The sequence below is a fragment of the Macaca mulatta genome, chromosome 1 (assembly GCF_049350105.2).
Source record: "Macaca mulatta isolate MMU2019108-1 chromosome 1, T2T-MMU8v2.0, whole genome shotgun sequence".
Lineage (NCBI taxonomy): Eukaryota > Metazoa > Chordata > Mammalia > Primates > Cercopithecidae > Macaca > Macaca mulatta.
Genome location: NC_133406.1, coordinates 128,818,662 through 128,834,156, shown reverse-complemented (window position 1 = coordinate 128,834,156; position 15,495 = coordinate 128,818,662). Strand labels below are relative to the sequence as shown.

The 15,495-nt window shown below is 46.1% G+C and overlaps 1 protein-coding gene across 2 annotated transcripts; it reads right to left on the bottom strand.

Moving 5' to 3' along the window:
* Nucleotides 1–264: 264 nt before the first annotated feature.
* Nucleotides 265–13,902, bottom strand: OVGP1 (oviductal glycoprotein 1). 2 transcript variants are annotated; one of them, NM_001042787.1, is given in 11 exon segments: nucleotides 265–1,331; nucleotides 2,304–2,439; nucleotides 5,889–6,005; nucleotides 7,563–7,748; nucleotides 7,852–7,960; nucleotides 9,192–9,316; nucleotides 9,803–9,968; nucleotides 11,552–11,608; nucleotides 12,604–12,808; nucleotides 13,231–13,260; nucleotides 13,864–13,902. In NM_001042787.1, coding segments are annotated over 11 exon segments (1,875 nt in total). In that variant the 5' UTR covers nucleotides 13,889–13,902; the 3' UTR covers nucleotides 265–612.
* Between the last annotated feature and the right edge of the window lie 1,593 nt (nucleotides 13,903–15,495).

Below are 15,495 nucleotides of genomic sequence, written 5' to 3'. Positions count from 1 at the left end.
ACTTCCCCCTCCCCATCTCAGCTCCCCTTGAGGGTGGCGGAAACTGTTCTAGAAGAGGCTCTGCCTCCAACCAAAAGTGAAGGGAGCAGTTGTTCATAACAAAGAAGGAAGCACATAATCCACACAGGATAGCATCATTGTAGACTAGACACAAACTCCATCTTTCCAAAAATAGCAGTGGGGAAAATGACCTTGAAAGGGAGAAGCTGACAACTGAGTTGCAGAGTTCAATTCAAGAAAAGAATCTCAGAGAACTCGGTGGGTTCTTGTGTTTACAGTTTATTTAATGGAGAAGAGATTGGCCTATTGTGGTTTTGATGCCTGTTTTGCTCCGGGATGAGGAAGCATGTCACTTAGAAGAAAAGACAAGGGTTTTCCCTGGTTTCTGACACCAGCAGGGCTTAGGCTCCTTGATCCACAGCAGAGTTTTCTGGGATTTCTTTTTTTAGAGAAAGAGGACTTGTTTGAGGGGTTACTGAGTTGACAGAGGAATGGTTTCCATAGACAGGAACAAAGTGGTTGTCAAAAGCTTGAGGAGTATGTTCTGGGAGCTGGATGACAGGGCTGGAGGACAGCATCATCCTGTTTTCAGCTTCCCTCTAAAGACCCAAGTTACCCATCCTGGGGGTGAGTACCTGTCTCAGAAGTCAAATACTCCCCTCTTAAAGGCACAGTCTGCCCTTCAGGGGTGACTGATATCTTTCTGGAGGGGACAGTCACCTTTTCATGGGCTACAGCCTTCCTTCTAGGGGCCATTGTATTCTGTCTAAGGGTCTCAGTCTGAAAATGGACAGGGGTCATAGTCATTCCTCCAGGGCTCACAGACTGATGACTCACAGGGGTCACAGATGGATGATCCACAGGGGTCAGGGTCTTTTCCCCAGGGGGGGTCACAGAGTGATAACCCACAGAGATCAGGGTCTTCTGTCCAGTGGTCACAGATTGATGACCCACAGGGGTCAGGGTCTTCTTCCCAGGGAGCTCAGACTGGTGACCCACAGGGGTCAGGGCCTTCTCTCCAGGGGTCATGGACTGATGACCCACAGAAGTCATGGTCGTTGCCCCAGTGATCTCAGTCTTCTCTCCTAGAGCTACAGTGTGCTTTCCAAGGGATTCAGTTTCCTTTGTAGGGGTCACAATTGTAACTCTAGGGGTTATAGTCATATTTTCACATTTTCCATTGATCTCAGTGACCCCAGCCTCTCCTCCTGGGGGCAAAATCTTAATATCAGTGGTCCATGCCTTGGTCACAGCCAGCCTTTCAGGGTCAGTGCTTGAAGAATTCACAGCAGATGACAGCCAAAACTGTGGTAAAGAAGTTGAACTGAACTCTAAAGAAAATCAACAGAAAAGAATGAGATTCCTACCACTTCATTCTCATCCTATTAATTACTGGCAGAACTAGAACCACTCCACCGCTCAAGTACCTGCTCCAAAAATTCAGAAGTGGAAGATTTACTACTATACCTACTTGAGGACATAGATAAAATCCCACCACATAGAAGCCTTGCTCCAGACCCCATCATGTTCACAGGTCCCAGACACCCACAGGCACTCAGTGGATTTGCTACATTTTCCATGAATGACCCCAGAAAGGAGCCCACCCATTCCTTGTGCTCAAGCCCTCACTGTGACATCTCTGATTGCACCATCAGCAAAACCTTGCCCTCGAGGCCTAATGCTAAAGAATTACTTGATGAATCCTCAAGGAGAAGCTTCTTATGTCTCTATGTTGTAGGAGGCACCAGGAACAAAGCAAGGAGGCTGGAGACAGCATGCTGTGAACAATGAGACTGGGGCCCACCTAAAGACTTGACCTGACTGAGCTCCAGTCGCATTACCCATAAAATGAGGATTATAAACCATCTGTAAGGATGCTTCACCCCTTGCATGCTAGTTTCCATTTCCTAATTGCCAGGGTAGCCTCTACCATCAAAAAGAGATACCAAAAGAAACCTAATTCCCTCAGCCCTTGCCCATGAGAGTAAGAGAAAGAAAGAAAGAAATAACATATATTGAGTGCTAACTATGAGAATTTTCATTCCATAGCTCACTTAGCTCTTATAATAATGTCATGAGTATATAGATTATTCCCATTTTAGATAGAACAAAGGAAACTCAAAGAGGTCAAATAAGGGCCAAGTATCCCAGCAAAGACTGGAAAACATATCGGCCTGGCAAAGCTTTTTCTCTCCCCTCGATGTCATGTTGCCCCACCAAGGCATTTAGATCTAGCAGAAGGGACTCACCCAGTGCCTGGTTATGCAACTTCCAACCCCAGCTTCTAGGTCACAGCTACTTACCAGCCCGAACCAGGATATCATTCAATACGTAGACAAGGGGGAAAGGGCCAGTGCCACAGAAAGTGCCCCTGACGTCATCCATGTCCAATGTCCACACCATGGCCCCCCCAAAATGCTCTCGCCTTATAAACCACGCCTGGAAAAGTAACAGTCAGTCAACCCTCTGTACTTGGCACTCTCCAGACTGGGTACAATGGCAAAAAACTGAAGATAGTCCCTCAGGAAGCAATGTAGCAGAGTGGTTAGGAGTGTAGCCTGCATTTGAATCTAGCTTTACTGCTTATTAGCTATGGGATCTTGAAAAAGTTATGTAACCCTTATGTGCCTTAACCGCCTCATTTGTTTAAGAAAAAAAAAAAAGAGGATAATAACATGTTCAACATTTTTAGACCCAAAAGACTCTTACACGCACATACTACATACAATATGGATGAAGCGCGAAGACACTATGCTAAGTGAAATAAGCCAGACACAAAATAAGAAACAGTGTATGACTCCACTTATGTGTGGCACCTAGAGTAGTCAAATTCACAGAAACAGAAAATAGAATGGTGGCTGCCAGGGGATGGGGGAAGGAGGAAGGGGAAGTTACTGTTTAACGGGCACAGGGTTTCCATTTGAGAAGATGAAAAAGTTCTGGAGATGGATAGTGGTGATAATTATAAAACAATATGAAAGTATTTAATGCCACTGAATTTCAGACTTTAAAATGGTTAAAATGGTGAATCTTGGCCAGGCGCGGTGGCTCAAGCCTGTAATCCCAGCACTTTGGGAGGCCGAGACGGGCGGATCACGAGGTCAGCAGATTGGGACCATCCTGGCTAACACGGTGAAACCCCGTCTCTACTGGAAAAAAAAAAAAAAAAAAAAACTAGCCGGGCGAGGTGGCGGGCGCCTATAGTCCCAGCTACTCGGGAGGCTGAGGCAGGAGAATGACGTAAACCCGAGAGGCGGAGCTTGCAGTGAGCTGAGATTCGGCCACTGCACTGCAGCCTGGGCGACAGAGCGAGACTCCGTCTCAAAAAAAAAAAAAAAGGTGAATCTTATGTTTTTATGTTACATAGGAATGCTATATAAGCCTTCCTAAAGAGTTCCTATGCATAAGATATTTGGATCAATACCTGGCACATAGCGAATCTTCAATAAAAGTTAGCTACTAACCCTCTGGGTTCCCCGCCTCACTAATCAGCATTATTATCATATTGAACTGTAGATGTTCCTCTACTGTTTAAAATTCATTTCCTTATCTCACAGTGATGTTATAAAATGCAGTAGAGCACAAAATATTATATTCTTCTCACAGATGAGAAAATAAAGGCTTTCATCCACACTTTTTAAAACCTCCACTACAACTAAATGGCAGAGCTTAGATTCAAGTCCAGGTTTTATTATTACTTTGCCAGCGCTCTGTCAAGTCTGATGGAAAAGACAGACTCCATCAGGTCCAAAGAGCTGTGTGCCTTAGCCAAGTCAATTGGCTGCTTTCAGGGGTTGACTTTCCCCAAACGTAAAATAAGAGGAAGGAGGAACCCAATCATTAAGTCTGATACCGTTAAGTTTCTGAGACTTTTATCCTACTTACAAGCTAACAAATTAGCCTGTCAGTTTTGTGTGTACACACACACATGCACACACACACACACACATACTCACATACCCCAACGCCCCAGACCTCTGGATCAGAGGACAGAACATTCATTATTCACAGAAAAAAAAACAAAACAAAATAGCCAGAATAGCACCTTGAGTCAGTTTCCATGTCCCAATTACCCAAAGGACGATGTGATGAAAGTCAGATGTTCAATTCACCTGCATGTACATGGGTCTGCGCTACAGAGAAGAACCCTGAAATTATGAGACTCAGAGCTTTTATAGAATGGTTGACCTACGTGGCCCTCCTCCCTCCAGAGAGAGGAGAGAACTTGGAACATAAACAAGTCCTCCCTGCGAAGGTAAGCAAATGGCTCTGGGGGAAAGAGGAAAGCAGCTCTCTATTTTTAGTATAGCTTGTCTGCTTCCTTTGCCCAAAATCCTCAAACTGTGCAGGAACTCTGAGAAATCCAGGGTATAATTATCTCCCAACAATAATCCCCAAGGTCTCTTTTAGCTGTGATATTCTGTGTCAAAATCCCTTAACCATCCCCACCCTGGCTTCATGTCCCCTCACCTAGTTCTGCAAGTTACAGTAACTGCACCTCAAAGCAAGACCACCCTCTGCTGCTCATCCCAGGGCCTCCCCCAACACATGGGGTCAATCCCCTTTCTGACGTCCTACAGGTCTTAGACTTAATTCCATCCAATTGGGTAAATGCGTTGAGTCATTAATCTTTCCTATTTGTGTCTTCCCATTCCCAAACCACAGCAAGATCCCACATGGGAGAAGCCACGCTCTTTTATCTGTCTCCTCCCCAGCAGGCCTCACCCAGTGTTAATGCACAGAAGAGCTACACAGTGAATCTTCATGAGTGCCTTCCTCTCTGGTGCTTCCCACACAAACGTGCCCCCCAAAACAGCCGACACCTGGCATTTCTGCATCACTGGTAACAGGAGAACTGTGAATTCTCTCTATTTAAGTCTCAATACTAAGCAGTTGCCACATTATGACAATTTCTCACCTTTCAACTGCTGTTCCTTCCAACTACCCTAGTCCAGACCCTCATTATCTCATGCTTGGACACCTCTGTGTCCCCCCTGAGAGCTCCCAAAATGTCAACTTAGCATTTGGAAGGATCACATGTGGAGGCATTCTAAAATAGTTTCCAAAGTTTTTCTAAGACCTACTGAATATTCAGGAGTGGAACCATGATTTATACATGTATCCAGTCTCTCAGGTGATTCCAAAACAGAGGCAGGTTTAGGAACTGCTGGAGCATGTCAGTTCTCTTTTAGTTCACTATAAAAACCTGCCAGATCCAACTTCATAAAATACCACTTACATGAAGGGAGAGTGGTGGTCACAGTTTGGTTCTAAAAGTTTGAAAATTAAAGGTCATCCACCTGTAGAAACCTGATTTTGCCTTAAAATGTCCACAGGATGAAGACCGAACACCTTTACCAGCATTCAAGTCCCTTTATAAAAAGCCTCTGCTTCACCCAAATTCTTCTTTGAATCTGCTATAAGCTTTCTACACCACTGAGCCTTTCCCCCATGTCATCATCTTTTCCTACTCCTGCTCACCTCCCTCAGGAAGCCCTCCCAGACTTCCTCATTTCTGCTACGTGTCAGTAATGTTTACAGAGCACTTACCATGATCTACTTTGTGTTGGTTATTTATCTGCTATGAAATTAGTTGGTCCAAATGGAAAGGAAGAGACCAAAAAGATCATCAAAAAGCTGTAAGAACTGAGAGAACTATTTATTCCCTCAGAACCTAGATTCCTTCTCTTCAGAATAGAGAATTGGAACAGATGGGATTATGAAACCCTGGTTAGAACTAAAATGTAGGCATGCCTGAAACTCCCCTGGTCTAATCATCCTCACCTTTCACCCTCCACCCGATACACATGCATGCATTGCACAGAAAAGGGCCCCATGGAAGCCAGTAAGAAACCATGTGCTGGAGCATGAAAGAACCAGGCTCTCACCTTGTAACTGAAGCTGATGGCATCGTCATAGCCAACCCACTCTTTCCCCTTGTTGGCATATGGGACATACTGATAATCAATCCAGTGCTTCTTCGCTCCCCAGACAAAGGAACAAATCTGCCAAGAGGACCACCAGGTTAGTTCTGGAAAGTGCCACGGAGACAAGCACCAGGAGACAGTTGTTCCTTGCTCAAGGTTAAAGAACCCAAGAATCGCTCACCAGCGAATGAGAAGAAGGTAAACCAAAGAGAGAATGGAGAGGCCACTCAGAAATGAGTTCCTCTCTATTTTGAATAAATTCCTACTGTTAACCTGTTCCTTCCTCTACTGTCCATGATGGGAAACAGGGAGCCAAAGAGTGGATTACATCCTTAAGAAACCAAGCCAGGGATATAATGCCAGTACCAAAATCGTAAGAGTAACATACCTGATCCTTGACCAAATCTGTATCTCATTCAAAGTGTTTTCACAAACAAGGCTCTCCTGTTCATTAGATCCCAGCACAAACTGCCCCATAGAGGTAGTTCTCAAACTAGCACCTGAACTTCTAGTAGATTTGAAGTTCTTGAAGGCAGGGAGAGCTAGGTTGCTACAATCAATTAAGCATTTGAGTGTCTACTGGATGCCCAGCATTGTGCTAGAAACTATATGCTGCAAACAAGTAGAGGTATGCAAGTTGTGCTGCAGAAGTTAATGTCTAAGTCATTCCTTTGTGCTTTTGGTGCTTTAAAGTGTCTATCAAAGCTTCTTTGCCCTTCAAGAACATCGTTTCAACTCTGCCAACACTCCTAAAAACGCTTCATCGGATTAGCAGGAAAACACCCTCATCCATCCAGCACAGAGCAGAGATTGCAGAGACTTGCAGCACCTCCGCTACTGCCTAAAGTACTCAACCTGTCCCTCTGTACCTGCTGTCCTCTACCTGGGAAGTCCCTCCCATCTAGTCATGCCTGTCCCTCAGGATTTTCCCGTGTTTCAAACTCCGCTCAAACTCTACCTGCTCCATAAGACCTTTCCAGGTCACTACAGCCACACACTTACTTGTGTGGCTAGTATTGTCACCTGTGCTAGTTACATTCCCTTGGAAACATGTCTCTTTCCACCACTCAATAGCAAGCTTGGTTGAGATGAAGATGAAGAGGGTAGAGCTGGAGTGGAGAGAAAGAACCTGTAGTAGAGAATGCCTTGGAATTGCTTCAAAATAATCTAGTAGTAGGGAGGGAGGGAGTCAGCAGAGATGTGACAAAATTGGCCATGAATTATTAATGATCGAAGCTGAGTGAGTAGTATGTGGAGGAGGTACAGAGGCTATACTATTCTTTTAATCCTGCATATGTTTGAAACTATATATATGGCAAATATTAATGATTTTTATTTAGGCCATACAGAAAGTCAGGGTTTACCTGTATAGCATTTAAGATCCTTTTTTGGGGTACAATGAAACCCTTCCATCCAGATTCCACCAAGTCCTTCATCCCTTACAAAGGGCTCAAATAATTTACCCCAAAGAACAAGAAAATACCCCAGAGAGTGATTTCCCTTGTCCTAATAGCCCCCCTCTTTGCCCTGTCCACAGCTCTCACCCTTGCCATTGCCCCTTGTCCTGGCCTTTGCTCCAGCTGGGGTGGGAGAGTCCTAACTGCTAGACAGAGACTGCTATTCTATTCCCATCACCTCAAAATAAGCCAAGAAGCCTGCTTGCTTGGTGTACTTCCCTGGAGATGCTGGTCCGACCGCTGTGGCCTGCAACCCATTCTTAGAGGCTTTGAGGAGGCGAAAGGTGCGTCCATAGGTGGGGATCCCCATGATGAGCTTCTCTGAGGGTGCCCCAAGCTTTCTCCAATAATTCATAGCATATGCCTGCAGGTAAGAAGAATCCACACTCCTCCTTGTTACTAAGAGCCAATGGCCTGAGCTCAGGGGGACAGATGTCTGGGCCACCTGAGATCTTTCCTTTCCTTACCGAAGATTTGGGGTCTTCAGGCAGAGAGAACAGGGGGCTATTATGTCCTGTGAACTTTTCCCAACTTCCATGTAAGTCATAAGACAAGACATTGATGAAATCCAGGAGTCTGTAAGGGGCAGGAGGAAGAGATATAAAGACTGGGCTAGCCAGATTTTCAAGTCAGATCATCACAGCACTATCTAGCTAGTTAGCTAGACATTGGTCACCAGAGCTTCCCTGCTCCTTCTGCCTGTGGGGCCTGCCCATGCTGTGCTATCCACCTGCCACTGGAACAAACAGCTGGTTAGGAACAGCTGTGTGTGAGGATCTATGCATCCTGAGAGTATCTGTGGAGGTAGGCAGGAGTTAGATGAGAGAAAATACACTCAGGCCTGATACAAATGCTAACAGGCATCTGCACAAATGGTCATGAGTAAAAGCAGTCTGTTCTTGTCTTTCCATAATTCCAGGAGCCATTGAAACCTACCTCCTTTATAAAGCTTTCATCATTACCAGGTTACAGGGATAAGGGTTTACACTGATTATCTAATTTAATTTTAATCTGGCTAATTCCCTAAGTACTGTAAGCATCTCCATTTTAAAGGTGAAGAAACTGAAACTCAGATGGGTTAACTAGTTTGCCTGAAGTTGCCCAGCTGGGTGAGGGCAGGACTCTCTCAATCCTGTCTGGCTAAAAGATCAACACTAACACACTCCATGTCCCCTGCGTCTCTCACTCTCCTCCCACGTTGAAACCACTCTCTAGTGCACTCACGCACAGGAACATCCCATTTCTCTTTTGGTCTGCATCTGCCTCAGTTTCCTCTTCTGTAAATACTTGATTCTCAAAGTTCTAGAAAATATACCTAGAGCTGACATGTCCAAAAAGATTTATGTGCTGCTCTTTGACTAGCTTTTTAACTTTTGCATGAAGAACTGCTCTGAATTATGGGTGTGACTGGGCATTCCTACTTTTGTTTGTGTGACAGTGATTATTAATTCACCCACCTCTGATGCTAGCATCTGCTGCATAGTGTATGTCTACAGACATACTCTAGGTAGAAAGAGGCCAGGTCCCTGGGATTCTCTCCTAAGCTGTGCAGAAGACTCTACCTGTGCTAACATTGTTGTGGGCAGATATTACATCACCTCCCTCTCAGGTCTAAAGAAAGCCTCAGGGTATAATGGAGCTAGCCCTTGTCACCACCCATGCCCCTCAGCCCAGCCCCAAACTTGCACTGACGTCAGGGCAGGCACATGGTGAGCTCAAAAACAGTGCTTGGGAAGCTCTGGTGTTCTGAGCTCAAGACACCTGCTTCCCTCCAATGTCCTGCCCCACCAAGGCAATATACACTCACCTTCCTAGAAAGCGCACATCATAGGATGTTTGGACGATGTGTGGGACCCCAGAAACAGCAGCAGACAGCAGCAGCCTTGGGCGCATGGTGAGCAGTGCCTCCTTCCGGAAGGCAAACAGGAGCTCCTAGGAGGAAAGACAGAAAGACACAGAGAACTGGACAAACAAGAGGTGGGGCCTGGGGAGAGTGTCATCTAAGAAGCATTTACTGAGCTCCTGAGCCAGGCTCTGGGATACGAAGGTGAGTTGGACATGGGCCATGCCACAGGCTCATGAGACAGGCAGATGAGGGCTGATGTGGTGAATGATTTAATCGTGCAGTGGCGAGCAGGCTCAGGAGCATGGAACTCAGAAAGACACTGCCTGAGGGAGTGCAGGAAGCTGCACACAGAAGGCATCCCTTAGGCTGGAGGACTGGAGCAAGCCCCAGGTGCAGAGAAAGGAGCAACCTTGGGGAGTTACAGGTATTACCCTCCAGGGGTTCACAATAAAAGAACATTCTGTCACCCTCTTCTGCCCCTGGCCCTGGACTTATGCTCCTCTCCTGCCATAAGCCCAGATATATAAAAGTAGAATCATTTCTGGATTCTGGCGCTTCCAGACCAGACTTACTTCAATTAAGAAGAGAAAAGTCCACCGGTCATGCATGGGGCTGCCTCTTAGTCCAGGATATAAGAAAAAAAGATCAAGACCATCAAAGTCATGTATCCTCAGAAGGGATATAACTGAGGCAATAAACTTTTCACGGTTGGCAAATGTGGACAACATAGTAGTGAACCTGCAGGGAGACCAGGGGTAAGACAACACTATCCACAGAATGACAACCTCCTACAAGGCCCCTTGCAAGCTTGGTGCCCTGTGGTGGGCCTGACAGATGTGGCTGGAGGAAAGGAAGGCAGATCTCCAAAACTCTCCCACCTTCTTCCATGCCTCTCCCAGCACCAGGAGCTCAATACCCAAGAGTAGGGAATTCAGGCAGCTAAAAGAAGTTGAAAACCACGTACTGCCCCGAGGGCAGATGGCACAGGGAACAGCAGGCACAGAACCAAGCAGGTAGCCTGGGGTGCAGAGAAACGGCTCAGTCCAGCTCTGCCCCCCAAAACATGGTATGCCTACTGGCAAGGCACCGCCCCTCTCTGTGCTGTCTCCTCATAGGTAACCACTCAATTCCCACAGCCTGTCCTAGCACTGACATTTTCTACCTGACTGGATTAGGGGAGAGAACATGAGTCTAGGGCCAGCATGTCCAGAAACATCTATGAGTTAATGTGGGCCTGAGCTGTATAACTTGGCACAAGAGGCCTGTGCTCTGATAAGGGGCTCCTGATCGTGTGTTCTTTTGTTCATTGCTTGTTTGATATTTTTTTCTATTTTACGTTGTTTTCTCTTCCATAGTGATGACACTTTGGAAAAATTCTAACTTATTGGAGCTGAACTTTAAGCAACTCTGGGTTAGTCCTGAGCTGAGCCATGATTACAAGATTAACCAGACTCATAAATAGACCTGGGTTCCATGGTGAGTTTGCCACCTCCTTGCTGGGCAATCTCTGAGGAATACCTGGGACAAATCTGGCAAGTTCCTTAATACTCGTGACTTGTGCTTTCTGCTCTACCAGTTTGGAATACAACCACTTTGTAAGCTTCCTCCAAGTGTTCACGGGTTAATGCATGTACAGCCCTAGCCCAGTATCTGGAGCACTGGGAGTGTTCAGAGAGGGGAAGAGGTAAAGCCCGGGCTGGGCAGAGCTAGTTCTCACCCCTCTGCCCCAAATCTTTCCTCCATCTTGCAAAGTGCATCCTCACACACTCTCAGTCCACCAGGCCTCCCTCTTGTGCATCTCATGCCTCTAAGGCAACAAGGCAAGCACGGCCTCTACTCCAAGCCTCAGCCATGAAATAGGGGAAATGTTTCTTCAGAAAATATGAAGGCAATTTGTCATCTCAATGTTGCCTCATGGAGATTGAAGTGCTAACAAGAGCAGCTGCTACATACTGAACATGCACTATGTGCCTGCACTAAGCTTAGCATTTTTTTTTTTTTTTTTTTGAGACGGAGTCTCGCTCTGTCGCCCGTGCTGGAGTGCAGTGGCAGGATCTCAGCTCACTGCAAGCTCCGCCTCCCGGGTTCACACCATTCTCCTGCCTCAGCCTCCCGAGTAGCTGGGACTGCAGGCGCCCGCCACCTCGCCCGGCTAGTTTTTTGTATTTTTTAGTAGAGACGGGGTTTCACCGTGTTAGCCAGGATGGTCTCGATCTCCTGACCTCGTGATCCGCCCGTCTCGCTGGCTTCCCCCTCTGTCTTCACATCTAGCCAACCTGCTCCACCCTCCCAGGGAGAAGACAATAACAGCAAAGTCTCACCTTGAGGTGCCAAAGTTCCACCCGCCGATGGACAGCAGTGTTTTCAGCTCTCTGTTCCTATGATGTGGGAGAGAGGGTTGATGAGCTGGGTCCTCCACTCCAGTGGGCAGCTGCTGCCACATTCTTTTGTTTTGCTCCGTGGAAGAAAAACAGGAAACAGGAGACATGGGAGGTAAGGGAAGGAAAAGGAGGAAGGTGATATTAGGAGAGAAATGAGCACAGGACAGAGAAAGAAAGACAGACAGAACAATCAACCCAAGGGCCATCACAGCCCAACAACTCCAAGGTTGCACAAAGTCTGCCAAACTCACACATGTCCCCATGATGTTTCCAAAAAAAGAGTAGTCTAAAATGTTTCTCTTTTTCCTATTCAACAAATATTTATTGAGCAATGTCTATGTGCCATTTACTGCTTTAGGCACTTTAGAACAGAGAACAACACAGATAAGCTCCCCACTTTCAGGGAGCTTATAATCTAGTGGCATAGAACTTGTTCCCTGCCCATCTATAACCATTAATGCAGTAACAAGCCTTCCCTTGGGCACGGAGAGATCCCAGGAGTTCTGGAGAGAGGAAAATGTAAGCAAACACTTACTGAGCACCAACCCTGTGTGAGACACTGACCTAGCCACTGGGGATACAACGACACAGCAGACACTGCCCCTTCCCTGGAGTAGCTCATAGCTAATAAACGGTAATAAAAACTTGAGCATTTGTTGAGCATTAGGGATGTGTAGGCCCACTTTAACCGCAATTATAACTAAAATCCTCACAACTAGGTTCAAAAGTTGAGTTGGGTTTTGCCAGGCAGAGAAGAGAGAGAAGCACATTCCAGGCAGAGGCAACAGCAACTACAAAAGTAAGGAGGCAGGAAAGAGCTCAAGGTGTCTGTGACAAGGAGTTCTCAAGTTGGGGGTGCTCTGGACCCCTATTTGAGAGGAAGCTAGGACTGGAAGAAATAGAGGAAAGTTGAAGAGTAACAAGAGAAATAGACTGTTATCTTATACCTGTGAAATCTGAAAATACCACCCCCACATCCAATATGAACACACCTCTCCTTTAGTTTGTTAAACTCTGGGTAGAGAATTTTCTCATCCTGGAGATCCTTAGCAACAATCTGATTGTTGTTCATTGAGGCAAAGGCAAATATCAGGTGGGTGCAGAGAAAGGGGTCCAGGTCATGGGGCAAGATCGAGGCGGGGCCTGGCCGACTGTGTGCCCAGTTGGTGAAATAACACACCAGTTTATGGGCAGCACCTGGTAAGGGAGAGCACACATTAGTTGACAGAAACCAAGGGAGTGGATGGAGCTCAGCTTCCAGAAAGCAATGTGAACGCAGCAGCCCAAGAGACCGGGCCACATTTTCACATCCTCTCTCCCTGGCCCTGAAGTACACCTCAAAACTACACTGTGGTTCTATTCCTCCCCCACTGCTGAGGTCTCGGGAAGAAGAGAATGCCTCGTGAAATCCTGGTCAGAATGGATTCTCAAGTCTGGACCAAGGCACACAGTCAGAGACACAAACAGCAGGTGACCAAAAACCCTCTGAGAAACTGTGTTGGATCCCTAATCCCTGTCAGAGGAGCCAGGGAAAGGTGGCTGCAGGGGACACTCAGTGTGGAGGACTTCTCAGCCAGAGACTCTCCCTGGCTCTGGAAGGGAAAACACAGTTTCCTTACCATCGTGGTGTTTCAGCACAAGAACCAGCCCTGCGGGAAGCAAAGGGAGGAGTCACACAGAGATTCACACCCTCCCCAGAGTGGCATACCACAGCACACCCTCTGGTTAGCAAGGGCGCCCACCAACACAGCACCTTACGCAGATGCAGACGTACAAATGGGGACACACACACCATTCACTCATTTCCTAGTCTCTAAAGTTGGACCAGTGGAGCTAGATAGAAGTTCCTTTTCTTCTGATAAACACATGTATATGCTCATGCTTTGCTCAGGGACAACGATGAGTCTTAGAAGTCCCAGAAAAAGCTTGAGGCTAGTGGTTCTCAACCCTGGCTGCAAATTAAGAAGCACTGATATCCTGGCTGGTCATGCAGAGATTCTGATGGAACTGGTCCAAGGTGGAACTCGAGCATTTAAAATTTCTAATGTGCCACCAGATTGCAGAACCACTGCTCTGACCATTTCTCCCTGGGGCCCTCTGACCTCTGACCGTTCACTATAGCCCATCCCATCTCTATCTAATCCAGGCCCCCTGAGTCTCAGGCTGCTCTCTCAGGAACCAAAGAGATGACAAACTCATAAAGCCTGGCACCTCCTGGACTGAGTGACACTGCTGGGACCTGCCACACTCACCAACCCACAGCAACAGCTTCCACATCTCAATGATCTGATAGCTGTGAGGCCAGAGATGGAGCCCTTTATAGGAGCTCCCCTGTGGATAGCACTGAGACAGCCCAGCTACACACACACACACACACACACACACACACACACACACACACACACACACACCAGTGCCAGGATCAGTAATTTATGAGAGTCATAGTGACCCCAGAACCACCTGTCCTCCCTCTCCAACAAAGCAACAGCTCCGGGTTGGCACTGAATACCAGGAAGAGGGTCTTCCTGATATTCAGTACCACATGGACCAGATATGGGGGAGAAACCCCATATGGTAGCAGCAGTTCTATTATTAAAAGATGATTGGCTGGGAAGCAGCGTAATTAAAAAAAAAAAAGTTTAAACCCTAGCTTTGGATTTAGGCTTTGAATCCAAGGTTTGAATTCAAAGTTTGAGTCTCAGTATCACCACTTAGAAGTTTTGTAATCTTGCACAAATTACCTGCCTCTGCGAGCTTCAGTTTCCATGCTTGTCAAATGGAGATGACAGCTCAGACTTACCTCATAGAGCTTTATAGAGATCAAAGAGATAATGGGTCAAAAAGTGTTAGTTTTGTGCTTGCATATAATAAGGGCTCAGTGAATGGTAGCTATTATTAGGGATGTCAAAAGGGTTGCCCAGGAGAGCAGAGTTCTCAAACTCAAATGACACTTGCCAGGCAGCTAATGTAAATGGATGGCATAGATGCAATAAAACAGCTCTCTCCATTTTATTAGAAAAGTAACAGTTCATGCCCAATGATGTACATCAACTGACATGAAGCCTCTTGGTCAGGAGACAACAGAGATCAGTATAAAGAGGGACAGCACTCTGAGCAGCTGCTAATGGTTGCCCTGCAGGGAAATAGAACCAGTGTTGCTGGATCCTTCAGTTTCTCAGGAGAAGACAAAACCTGAATTTTTATGAGTCAACAATATTTGAGTCAGTATATGAGCCAATTGTGAGGATGTGTCATGAACCTCAAGAATATGATGGATACAATTCTGGACATCTAAGAGCCAGTTTTTAAAAAATGCAACAACAGGAGTATGAAAGATAAAAAAAAAATTTATTACCAGACTGCAAACCAATGATTCATCCGTTTTCTTTCTCTGCTATAGAGGGTCTCAGACCCTCTGCCCATCGTCACAGAGACTGATGCCACTCATCTCATCCACATGAACTACCACAAGGTTTTAACCAGATGTCAACATAATCCACAACACAGGGAAACAATGACTAGTGATCAAATTCATATAACATCTATCCTTCATTTCCAGTATGAAGAAACCAGGAAAGTCATTGTTTTAAATCAGCAGTTTGCTTGAATATGATGGAATAAAAGCAACAAATTGTATAGAATTTTTGGAGTATTTCACTGAAACTCTGGGAAAGCCTGATAGAATACCCCACCCAACCAAGACTATGTCTCCTTTTCTTCATCCATCTTTGCCTTTCTTTACGTATTCAACAAATATTCACTGAGCATGTGCCACACCCTGCTCGGCACTTGAAACAGTTTCTGCTTTCAAGGAGCTTACAATTTAGTGAACAGATTGATCCTATCCCTAGGGCTAGTGTATGTCTCTCTTTCTTGGAGAAGTA

What these genes read in the sequence shown, in the direction of transcription:
- OVGP1 (XM_077965176.1), bottom strand. Translation starts at nt 11,874, where the DNA reads ATGGGGACATGTGTGAGTTTGGCAGACTTTGTGCAACCTTGGAGTTGT. An exon ending in TGGAACTTTGGCACCTCAAG is followed by an intron (nt 9,969 to 11,551) that starts GTGAGACTTTGC and finishes GTCTCCCTGCAG; the next exon opens with GTTCACTACTATGTTGTCCA. An exon ending in GATGTGCGCTTTCTAGGAAG is followed by an intron (nt 7,961 to 9,191) that starts GTGAGTGTATAT and finishes TGCCCCTTACAG; the next exon opens with ACTCCTGGATTTCATCAATG.